The sequence below is a fragment of the Vigna umbellata genome, chromosome 6 (genome assembly GCF_029865625.1).
Source record: "Vigna umbellata cultivar VRB3 chromosome 6, Vumbellata_1.0, whole genome shotgun sequence".
Lineage (NCBI taxonomy): Eukaryota > Viridiplantae > Streptophyta > Magnoliopsida > Fabales > Fabaceae > Vigna > Vigna umbellata.
Window position 1 is genome coordinate 25,590,441 of NC_142170.1, and position 12,620 is coordinate 25,603,060.

At 32.7% G+C, this 12,620-nt stretch overlaps 1 protein-coding gene and 1 long non-coding RNA gene across 2 annotated transcripts; one reads left to right on the forward strand and one right to left on the reverse strand.

Annotated features, from left to right (window-relative positions):
- Window positions 1–5,764: 5,764 nt before the first annotated feature.
- LOC148197055 (uncharacterized) lies at window positions 5,765–6,385 on the forward strand. Its single transcript, XR_015780193.1, has 2 exons — window positions 5,765–5,949; window positions 6,025–6,385. It is a non-coding gene; the product is annotated as an uncharacterized LOC148197055 (long non-coding RNA).
- A 1,818-nt stretch (window positions 6,386–8,203) lies between these two features.
- LOC124845848 (uncharacterized) lies at window positions 8,204–9,274 on the reverse strand. Its single transcript, XM_047323035.2, has 3 exons — window positions 9,074–9,274; window positions 8,761–8,989; window positions 8,204–8,652 (listed from the first exon to the last, which is right to left on the reverse strand). Exons 1-3 carry the CDS (start codon window positions 9,272–9,274, stop codon window positions 8,225–8,227), a joined length of 858 nt encoding a protein of 285 aa, XP_047178991.2. The 3' UTR covers window positions 8,204–8,224.
- Window positions 9,275–12,620: the final 3,346 nt, after the last annotated feature.

Here is a 12,620-nt window from a genome sequence, read left to right on the forward strand (position 1 = left end):
AATTATCTCTACCTTTTTCTTACTATAGAGTTATCTGTTCAACAATCAGGAAGCGCTTAGATGATCCTGGTGTCGAGAGCAACAATCTAGACCGATCAATTTCTTAGTCTGAGTCGGTAAGTCGTTTTTCCCTTCTTCTCGTACGTTCTTGAACCTTGATCATGCAATTGTTTCTGTTTGCATGTATCTAGTAGTTTCTTTCTTCAATTCTCAGCTCAATTTAGGTTCTAAGAGCTGTTCTCTATCACCAATCGATGAATTGTAGGTTTTTGTAGAGTTTCCTTACGACACAAGCTTCAATTTGGGGTTTCTAGAGCTGGGTAGTACTTCTCTAAGGTAAAGGAAGCTGGATTTGTTTCTCTGTTTAGCTAATTATATTATGCATGTGTGAAGAGTATGTTAGTCATATATATAATAAGCTGAATTGTTGGCTTTGATGTTATAATGAATGTGCTTACTATGGCTGTTGTAAGTGTGTATGAAGAAACTATGAATATGAACTGGTTTGAATAATGATTCTGATGTTATAGACTAGATGAAATGTTAAAATTTGGATGTGATTGACAAATGAGAAAGTTGAGTGAAATATACTGGTTTTAAGTAAGTTTTGAGGAAGTGAGGTAGTGAAATCTTGAATTAGGAGTTGTAGGCTGTATTGGTAAGTTGGAATAGGTTATATAGGCCAATTAGGACTTGCTTGAGTCCTTAAGTGACTGAAAATAGTGCCAAAAGTGGTAGAATGGGTTTTGAGTCTCTAAGTTGATAAATTTGATGTTTTGTAGTAGAAATTGATCCATAAATCCTATAGATTGATGTTAGGAAGGTTTAGAATCACTTAGTCAAGTCTAATTAGGTATATAAAACAATATAGGGGTGTTTGAAGTTGGGGAGAATATATAGAATTGGTAATTGGGGTTTGATTTGCATAATTCTACAAATTTTCGTTTTGTAGATTTTCATTCTGCAGATTATGCAGACTCGTTGTGCGAATAGATTCGCATAGCGAGTCACCCTGGCAAGATGCTCTCTGTCAGGGTATTCGCACAACGAATAGACGCGCTGTGCGAATGGTTTGAGAGGGTTGCTCTCTGTTTGACGATCCGCATGGCGAATCGGGACGTTATGCGATTGGTTGGGGTCTGGGAGTACTGCCATTTTATTCGAATAGCGAAAAGGGGCGCACAACGAGTGAATTGGGATGGTTGGTCTCTGTCTAGGCTTCCACATAACGACCTGGGGCGCTATGTGAGGGGTTGAGCTTTGGTACCTCTATGAGTTAATTCGCACAGCGAGATAAGTCGCTGTGCGAGACACTCCTGGTTTTGCTTTGTTAATTGTGGCATGTATTGTGAAGTATGTCTGAAGGTGTATGACAATATATAAGTGAGTATTATTATATGTGAAATTACAAATAAAAGTATGTGATTCAAAGGAGTGAATGTAAGTTTCAGTGTAGAATCTCTTGGTAAGATTCCAGGTTGTTTAGAATAAATGCAGGAGCTCAGTCTTGGGGATTATCCTGAAACTCCAATGATCTTTCATTCTCAAGTAGAGAGGATTGAACCATGTCATGAGGAGTAGCAGGAGGTCTTAGTCTTGGGGGCTTCCAGTATGCCTCAAGGCCCAAAACAGACTAACCTCGTGAGTGTGGTAGGGTGAAACTCATTGACAATGGCTTTGCAAAGCAGTAGAGGCCACCACGAGTGCAAGACCCGCCATAGCTCGACAATCATTCCAAGTCCGAATGAGTCAAGTCTACAATATAACATGCTAGGATGTTTGATTCAGTTATTGTGCTTGAGTTATCTTGTGGATGTTATATGCTATTAAATTAGGTGTTTTCTTGTGTATCTAGCTTACCCTTCTGCTTGTGTTTGTATTTTGTATGTGTGGTGCTTTTCTTTTGCAATATCAACCTATGGATGTGAGTAGAGGGAGATGATGTGCCTCTGGAGCAGGCTTTGGAGGAAGATGATGTTGCTGTTTAGCTCAGTTTAGTTAGCTTTTTATTTTGGTGTATAGTTGTAGAATAGACTCCTGTAAATAAAGTTTTAAATTCTACGGTTATTTTGCATGACTGTAAAAGCTTATACTTTATTTCCTAGTCTTTAATTGTTCTATTTTGTTATTTATGTGACTACTATTATATGGTTTATTACTATATTTTGGAATGTTACAATTTACTTTATTTTTCTATCTTCCTAACAAAGAAATTATTTCTAAGAATACAATAATTTAGCATAATTTAAAAGAAAAATGGACCGAACTTGAAAAACGGGTGCTCCATTCACTACAAAAATGATTGATTTTAGGAGGGGTTTTTTGGAGACGGTTTTGGAAACCCCAATAATTTTTTGGGGGTTTATCTCTAAAAACCGCAGGTTACTATTTTATATTATTTTTTAAACTTTTTTATTTTTAGAATACTTACCCAACCCATATTATTCCCTCCCCGCGCCTTCAGTCGTTTATTCATCTCATCTCTAATTCTCTGAAATCTAAACCCTAACCTTCCTCATCAAATTTTCTCTCAAACCCTTTCCCGCACTACAATCTTCTCCTTGGCTTCATGTTCATCTTCTCCTGTTTGGCTTCGTGTTCATCTGGTTGAGCGTCAAGGTGGAGGGGTTGAGGCGTCGAGGCATTTGTGGGTTGAGCGAGGTCGAGGTGCTCTGGTGCGCTTCTGCACTGACCAGTCATAGGTCGAGGTTGAGTTAAGAATGTGTTTGATCTGGTTTTGGCTCTCTCGTTCTTTGTTCGATCTACTGATGTTCGATCTTTGTGTTATAACTCAAAACATTTTGTCTCTGGTTTTGGCTTTCTAGTTTTCGATCTTTGTGTTATAACTCAACATTTTGTCTCTGGTTTTGGCTTTCTAGTTTTGGCACTTACGTAAAAGTTAATGAAACTTGTTGAAGGTACTAGGAATCTACTGGGGTGATTTCTATCACTACAGTACAAAACATTGTGTCTCCAACCCCTCAAACTCAAATCCTTCCTGGTATGTTCATCTTATCCCTGATTTAAATTCATATCTAGTTTAGTATCTTTGAGATTCATGATTTAGTCTTATGAGTAATAAAATGGTTAAATTAAATTTAAGTTTCTTATCTTTAATCAAATTAATTTAAGTTAGACTCTTGGTCATCCGAATAAGTTTAGTCCATGAATGTATGAAAGATGAGTTGATTGAGTTTTTGCCTGAACATTTTATGTCTGCTAATTTAGTACACTAATTTGTTTTTCTATATTTTGGTATGGACACCACACAGAGGTTTCAAAAGAAAGATGATAGATATGCATATCTTTATCCAAGCATAAATCAAATAATTGGTTAAGTATTAAGTTATAAAATGTATTTAATTGAAGAAAATTAGTAGCTTGCAATAATACAATGATTCTAATCAGTAATCAATGTAATCTATAACCATTTTTAGTAGCTTGCAATAATACACTGTGACCCTAAGTATTTAAAAAATAGCCACCTTACCAGTGGTAGAAAAAAAGTATGGTTTTTTTATTAGGAGGAAATGGAAGAGTAGTAGGATAGGAAAGGTGTTTTCCAGCACAAATCAAGGGAGAACGTATAAAGCTGCTCTGCTCTGCTACGGTGTGCCATTTTCTTTCATCATCTGTTACTTAATTTGGCAGAAGATATAGATACTGGGAGAACTTTTTCAACAGTCTGATAAGTACATTTGCAACGTAAGTTTTCGATTTTATAAATTAGAGGGAAATTGTTTCCTTAATTAGTATTACTTTATTACAATGTAATGTATTTAATGAGACTTTGTAGTTCACTTTTTTCTATTCTCTTTCCTTTATTGCAAGTGTTCGCTGGGGAATGAATTGTCAATTTCACAGATCAGGATAGCTACCTGGTTTTCTTTAATCTGATTGATTGTGAATGGTTGCTTCTGCTGTTCTGATTCCAAGGTATGATTGTTTCTTTTGTGGAATCAAATTTTTAGGTAGTAAGTTATGACTATACATATGCATGGACTTTATAATATAATTTGAGAAAAGTGAGAAATAAAATTAAACCATCTCTGGAACAAATGAATCGTCAATAAATGATATTATACCCCATTACCAATCTAGAAGCAAGAGAATGTACCCTATAAGAGTAGAAATAGAATAAACCCAAAACTTTTTGTTTTCTTAGCACATCCAATTCACTGTAGAGATAGACTAGGATGCATAAGCAAGGGTTGCACAGCTTGGTTGATTATATAAAATTCAATTTCTCCAGAATTTAACATAATCCACCAAGTTCTTGTTCACATTTTAGGACCACATGTGAAACAACACAGAATAAATACACATGTGAGTGTGGAAACGATAGCTTAAGTACTCTTCATGAAAACAATTATCACATTTGAGCTTGTTCTCTAAAATTTTATATTAAACTTAAATTTGATACTAACCTAAGAAATCATTGTGCAAAACATATAAAACAAAGACAGAGAGAATCATTAAGAAAACTTCCAAGGTCATTTCTTCTCTAAAGGTAAACTAGAAAGAAGCATACCTGTTTAAGGAAAAGGGAAAATAGTATTAGCTTATATTTAACACAACTCCTTAGAAACAAAATCCAGAACAAGCCTTTCTTAGTGCACCCAATGTTCAGAGTTGTTTCCATTCATATTGTGTCCAGTTAATACCATAACTTCATTTTATCCTAGAAAGGCTTTTCAATACATTCAGGAATCTGTATTTTCATGTTAAGAATCAAGAACATGAGAACTGGTGTGAATATGTTTTTTCAGTTTCAAACCTCTCACGTTGTGTTTTTAAATTTTTAACTTCCCTTATTTTGTTCTTATGATATGTCTTGTAATTTTTGAATTATTGATTCTTGGCTTTTTGGTTGCCTCAAACTTATTTTAAGTTATCTCCACCCCATTACAGAAACGTTGGTTATTAGATTAAATAGTGTTTGGATACTATGATACATTTTTAATGGGGAAATATGATTTTATGCCTCTTATATTTGCTTATTGTCTTGACTTTTATGTGCTTGATCGTTCACAGTGGCATTTTGTGCCTTCTAGGATGTCCTGGTTTTTATATTTGCATTGTATAATAATAATAATTTTTTATTCATTTATATTTAAATTTATTAAGCAAACTAACTCATTATTCTATGAAGAGGCTATCTCATTCCAACTTCCTATAATATGATTTATGTACACAATATGATTTATGTAGATAAAAAGTGAAACAGAAACAATCCTAATAAAGTAGCTAATTGTGAAATTAGCTCCTGAAATAAATCCCTTGATCTAAGTGGATTAGTTCTCAAAGTTTAGTAAATTCATCTTATGTAGTGTTTCGTTGAATATCATCACTTATTTTAACCTTTCAATCCTCTTGGCACGAACAGAGATCATTTTAATGGACAAATCATGGATAGACATGCCTCGAAATACAAGTCAATATATCAGAGGATTGAATACCTTCTTGGACTTTGCACTCACTAATAGTGGAGTTAGGGGAAAGATAATATGTCCATGTCCAAAATGTAATTTTAAGAAATGACAAAGTCGTGAAGAAGTAAAAGAGCACCTAATTATTAAACCTTTGCAAGATGACCAATGCAAGATGGCTACCAAACACTTAAAAAAATGATGTTTGGAATTTGTCTAGGTTTGGGTCCTTGCCCATCTAAAGTCTTTGGAGTCAAAGCTCGTTCTCATGGTGGATCATCTTCAGCTGTCCCTTCTAATGATGAATTACAAACTCAGGTTAATGAATATTTTATCAATTACTTGGTTTGTTCCTTTTATGATTAACTTGTTAGGTATCATTTTCCTTTTTAAATAATTTCATCTGTTATAGGTATCTTCATTGACATCACAAGTCAATGAAATGAAAGAAATGATAGCATTTATGTTGCAAAATTATCAAGGTCAACTGCCTTCAAAGTTTGCTGGATTTCAACCATCGGTAATAATTACTAAATTTATTCGTATGATTTTATTTTTAAATATATAACCAACTAACTATTATGTAATATTGTAGGTATCTGATCAAGGAAGTGTGCCAAACGATGAATATAATGAAGATGAAGAAAATTAGACATGTATGAACAATTAGTTATGTTTGGCTTGATATGGTATGAAGTTTTGAGGATGCAAATATCACCTGCCATCCTTTTAGTTGTGTATGTATTGATATGCTAGTATCTTTTGTGCTTTCATAAAGCTGCCAAACAAGGGAAGGATCATCCTCATCAGTCCCTGGGCTAGTCTCCATGTATATTTCATCTTTTGAATCACTTTCCTTGTTAGTCTCTCTTAAATATAGTCCTGGTTTTATTATGGCTATTTCTAAATATTAATATGGTTGTTTCTAATGAATGAGTTTCATCTATTTTTGGATATTTTATATTTTTAACATTTTATATCTGTTTTATTTATATTTATACTTGAGGAATTAACTCACCTCTTCTAATATGTTTGAATGAAGTTGAATCAGTCTGTATCAGAATCAGAAGATTAGCAGCAGTAGGAGTGGAGAAAATATCAGGATAGAGTGACCCTGGTAATGAATGCAGTGATGTGTTAAGTTGGTTATCAAACACATGTAGTAATGAGTCTCCATTCTCATTCTTGTCTTTTTCTTACTTCTCCAGCTGCAAGTTTTTAATCAGAAGTATTTAAAATCAGTCTTTCAGTTCTTAGTGTAACTAAAGTTTATTTAAACATTACATATAAACTGTTGGTAGCAATGGTTACTGGGTATGGTACTTTCATAAATATGTATATGGCCTGAAAATTTATAGTAATTTCGGTGGGTTCTATCAACTACGTGAATCCCATTAACTAATATTAACATATCATTTATTTGATGAATCTCTCATACTAGCAAGAGAGTCTTTCAAAACCAAACATGAAATGTACTTGAACACAAAATTATGAGATGGTTTGGGGAAGAAATTGTATTATAAAGCAGAGGGGTTGTTTTTGTACTTTGCATCTTAGTGGAAAGTGGAAAGACAATCTAAAAAGGTGTCCCAGATCTCCTAAATGTTTTATTTTTGTATTTGTTTTAAACTTTGTTAGATTATAAAACGATTTTTATTTTTGTATTTATTTCAAACTTTGTTAGATTATAAGGGTGACTGCTTTGATGCAAAGATTTGGAAAAAAATATATATTTGTAAATAAAAATAAAATTTTGAGCTATCATTACATTTCCTGCGATTTTAGAGGAAATCCTTAGAAATAGGGGCGGTTATAAGAAACCGTGGCTATTCTCGGCGGTTTCTACAAAACCCCAGTTATTTTCGGCGATTTTTCAAAAACCTCTGGAAATTGCGGCGGTTTCGTAGAAAACCGCCGGTAATGTTTAGTGGCGCTGCTTTTACCAGAGCTTAATGAAACCGCGGGAAACGAATTTTCCAGGGGTTAAAACCGCCGACAACTAAATATAATCCCTAGAAAAATTATATATTTTTGTAGTGATTTGGGCACAACATTTGATATTTTTTAGGAGGGGATTTCTTTTTTATCCTCATTTTTTGGCATTCCATAACTATAAAAATTCTCATTTTATTTTTAAAAAATAAATTTTAAATTACACAATTTAAAAATATTTTTTTTTTTTGTAATTTTTTTTTCCTTTTTTTGAATAGTACAATATAAAACATTTCCTTCCTTTAAATACATTCATGATACATCACATACAAGAGTGATAATGATGATAAGAGAGACAATTTGGTCTTTAAACCTTCCCTACAGGGTGTATATGAAAATTATGGAATGTGGAAAGAAATGACACTTTCATGATTACTTGAGTTTTATTTTTATTACTGTGTTCATCCATTTTCTAAATTTTTTTTGTTGGTGACTCTTTCAACTCAACAATTACTTCTTACACCCCATATTTTCTATATGTGTTAAAATACCAAAATTATCCCTATGGTAATAGTTATATGGAGCGGAAGTGTTTGAGCGTTGTTATTGTAATTTGTCATGGTGTATTTGTGTTGGTGATTGGTGTGATAATAGTTATAAGGAGCGTGAGTGTTTATTGTTTCTTAGTAATATATTTGTGGTGGTTAACGGCGGTGGTGATGAGAGTTTGTGGTTGTTGGTGGTGATCGGTGATGATTTTTTATGGTGGTAGCAGATATTAGCGTTACATAAGTGAGTTTCTTAAATACCTCTTTCAAGATTAAGAATTATAAATTCCAAAATAAATAAAACCATAATAAAATTCATACTACTTCAACTGTAGTACAGTGCAACCCTTGAATATTATCCAATAGTAAATCAAAAGTGAGCATTGAAGCCTTAGGTTTTGGTTGGCGAGTAGCAGAGTTCATTACGAGCAGTGGTTCCATTGTGGAGCTTTCGCACGTGCCAAACCACTTAGCTTCCATGTACTTGTGTTTCCTCCATGGCCCAATGTGCATTTTCTTCTCCTTCATGCACCTTTTAGCAGCTGAGCACATGATCTTCACCAATGCTCTTAACCTCTCTGCTTTCCCTACAAACACTTCTGGCAATCGCTTAATCAATTCCTTGTATTCTTCACTCGCGCATGCCATCTCGAATTCACCTCTAAAGCTCATTTCTATCACCACTTTTACTTCTCTTTTGCTCTTTGATAAATCCTCTCTCACTTCCAAATATGAGTGCTCCCCTTCCAAAATCAACACCACTTCCTCAGTTACATAATATTAAAAGTTTCACATCAAATGGATATAAGAACATTTTATATATAGATGCAAATTTTACAATATTTATATACCTGATATGATTTCCGATGAACTCCTCCATTTAGACTTGCAAATGGCGCAGTTGTAGCCAAGGTTCAACAATCGATGACATAGCTCTTTCAGCATGCAGTTCCTGCAATTCTTAGCCACCACTTGCCGCCGACAACTACACACCATCTCAGAATTATCCATTTCTCTCATGATCTCCTTCGTCGCTTCCCTAACCTTTTTCTCACATGAACTAGTCCTGCACAAAATTCCCTTTTTTGCAAAGAAAGTTTCATCATTAATATTATGTTAAAGTATACATGAAGGATTCATCGTTAACAAGAAAACTGTATGTACCTTAAGAAGCTGATCTTTTTCCTCCCAAAAGGCTTTACACTTTTCTGACGAAGAATCATCGTTTTCGTTGTTGTTGTTTTCATCAACATCTCCGTCTTTATTGGAATCGAATGAATCCCAACTCTCAAAAACTATGTCAGCTAAACTCACTTCGTCGGAGCTCCGGCCAGTTGCCGAACCAGTGAAGAATTCTTTGGCCATGAGTATGCATTTGAAGTGAAGTTATCTTTGTTATATACAATGAGATGGGACAGTGTGTGAGCACTTTAATAATAATTAACTCTTGATTAATTAATTAATCTATTCATTAATTACTTAATTATTCAGTATATGGTACGGTACAAAGTTGTACATGGTCTTATCCATTGTGAATGTTGGAAATTGATGCAGCATATTATTCCATCCTTAATTCATGTTCTTCCAACCATCGGAGTGACTGACTTAACTGAAAACATGGAACATTCTGGTCTTGCAAATATAATTCACTTTTGATCATCTGTGTGTTCATTAATTACTTTATCTTATCTGTCAAAACGTGAACTGAAAAAGGCATATGATCAATGTGTATTAATAACTTTATATTTTGTTGGTGTCATTTGGATGATACTTGTATCATTTTTCAGTCATGTTTTTGGTGTATGTGAACCTTATAAAATAATATTTTATTTATTTTTCTATTATATATTGTATTATTTATTAGAACAATGATATAGATACATGATTACATCTTGTTTTCTTCTTATCCCTTTCTTCTCATCATATAATCTATTCTGTAAACTTGTCACCGGTAAGTATATATAAAGTGCTGATTAACATTTTTCATGTACATGAATCATTTTTATATTTATTATATTTACTTTTCTCAATTTGTTTTTTGCCTTTACATTCTCTCAGATTAAATAGCATTTAGTGTGATTGATTATTTGTTCTTTATTTGTCCGTTATGAATAGTGGGATTTCAGCTTACGGGTCTAGGTTATTGTTATCTACAACTAATATATCTTTATTTTATATACTTTATAATATGTTTTTAAAATACTTTCCAAAATGTAAAGTTGGAAAACTGTCCGTCAAGTACGTTTCAAATGTATTATTATTTTTAAAACATTAGCAAAAAAATTTTGACGACTTATTTATGCAATTAATGAACTTTAATTTAAAATGATATAGAGTATTATATCCATAGTACTAAAATCATTATCTGACATTATTCTTGTGCTAACGTCATCTTCAAAGTTATGTTGACTCAAAACAAAAAGATGAAGTTATGGAGATGAAATTGTCTCATAGTTTTGAGAATTATACTCACGATTTTGTTGAATGTTTACTATGGAATGGAGGTGTTTGATGAATTTCTTGATATGTTAGGCCAACTCTAAAGAAGTGTGACTAGAGAAACCTCATGAAATGTTCTGGCCTTGACTTGAGACAAGATATGGTTACTCAAATATTTTAGAGTTAAGTCTCTCTTGTGTTGTTTAAGTTTCATACTCAGTAGATTTTTCTCCCATTTTTTGACTTGTGAATTTTTGAGTTTCCAAAAGGGATTGTCAAATATGATTTGTGATCTTTGTGTGTGGTAAAAAGTGAAAAGTAAAAGTAAAAAAGGAAAAGTAAAAGTTAAAGCAAAAGTCAAAAGCAAAAGCAAAAGTCAAAAGAAAAAATAAAAGTAAAAAGCAAAAGTTGTTTTGCTTTGACATGACATATTACCTTTCACCACAGTGCATCATTAACTCTCTACTAGTGAAGACATTACCTTTCATCATAGTGCATCATTAACTCTCTACTAGTGAAGACAGGAAGCAACCATTTTTCTACTTTAGTTATTTTCATTTTTGTGATCTATTCTAGTGTCTTTCTTTAGGTAACTTTTTTGTGTCCTAACCTTTGTTCTTGAGCTTTATTTTATTGATTGTCTTATTCAATACTCTATGTTTTGCCTCACCATAACTCTTTTTGAAGAACTTTTGTTCATTTTGGCCTTTATTTGTCCTTTCCTTGGATTTCTATCTCTAGGATTTGGTTTTGGAAAGGAACAAGCCATTTGTTTGTATTATACATTTTTTAGTTCTAAAATTGTATTGTTTTTGGACTTGTAACTCATGGCCTTATTAGGTGTCTTGGGGTAGTCTTTGATGCTCAACCTCATCTCTTAAAAAGAACTTATAAACTGTATTTGAAAAGATTTCTAGTTGGTAGAGGTTTGAAGGTTCCAAAGTGTCTTCTAACTTTACCATTAGGTCGCATAGTCTAGTTTAAGTGTTTTCTTTAACTACTTATAATTTAGCATGTCCACTTATGTATCAAACCTAATTCCATTTGAGAAGTTTGTTGCGAGAAGACTTGAGGTAAAACTAAGCTAGGAAAAGCTTGGTTGTTAAGTAATCATTTGTTATTAATCTCCCTTTCCTGTAAGTGGACTTGAGATCCTTTTGTCTCCTTAAGTTTCTTAAGCAATTTCCTTTTGAAATACAAGTTTTGTGTGTCCACTACATAATTTAAAAAATGTTAAGAATGATAGATTCTTTGTGAAATTTGTTTTCCAAAATTCTTTTGAAAAAAATGAGAGCCTGCATGAGAACAAAATTTGTTCATCCCTCATTTGATAGAAACCAAGAGTTAATATGTGAGATGAGAGAACTCATTACAAGAAGAAAAACATTTATTAACAATGTAAATGAGTTATATTGTAGAGAAGATGGGTTTGAAGAAGAAGTGAAGAAGCTCTTGAGTGCAAGAGGAAAAGAGAGATTAAAAGAAGAAGGGATGAACAATTAAGAGAGTTAGAAAAGAAATAAAAAGAGGTAGAAGCTAAGAGAGAGGAATATAAAAGAAAGAGAAAGAAAGACAATGAGAATGAACAAAGAGAGAAAGAGGACCAAGAAAGAAAAGAGAACAAGGAAGAGGAAAGAAGAAATAATGAAGAGAGAAAGAAAAGAGAAAGGAAAGAGAAAGATAATAGAGAAAAATAAGATATTGAGATAAAAGAAAGAGAGGAAAAAGAAATCTTGTTCAAGGAGGAAATGTTACTACAACCACCTTTTATCCATGCAATATTAATTAAAACTTATAGGACAAAGAGAGTTTTCAAATCTTTGAACTTTTTTCAATTTACCATTAATTCATCTTTCTTACATCCAACTTATATTAAGGAGAAATTTTCAAATTCACTTCTTTATTTCATTATTTTATACTCCTCATTAGATTTTTCACAACCACACTTTGAGTTGATGTTACCTTTTAGGGTATAATTAACTCAAAATAGACAGAAAAACTTTTATGAAGTGGGTCTTGAAAGTTCTAAAACAAATTCTTTCAAAATTAACACAAGGCTTTCTTCTAATTTTTCATTTAGATATATTTTGTTTATGATACAAAAATTTCTTGAATTTTTGTTTGATAACTACTACATATGGATCTTTGATCCTGGAGGAATAATACACAAGTTGACCAATAATAAGAAAAATGTATTGTCATGAAGAAACATGAAGATTTAAGGATAAATCATTTTCAAGATGAGCTAGGTTCATCTTGAAATATTTGATGA

Coding starts and splice junctions, on each gene's coding strand:
- LOC124845848 (XM_047323035.2), bottom strand. CDS start 9,274: ATGGCCAAAGAATTCTTCACTGGTTCGGCAACTGGCCGGAGCTCCGAC. Junction 8,990..9,073: donor AAAAAGATCAGCTTCTTAAG/GTACATACAGTT, acceptor TTTGCAAAAAAG/GGAATTTTGTGCAGGACTAG. Junction 8,653..8,760: donor TTCATCGGAAATCATATCAG/GTATATAAATAT, acceptor TGATTTTGGAAG/GGGAGCACTCATATTTGGAA.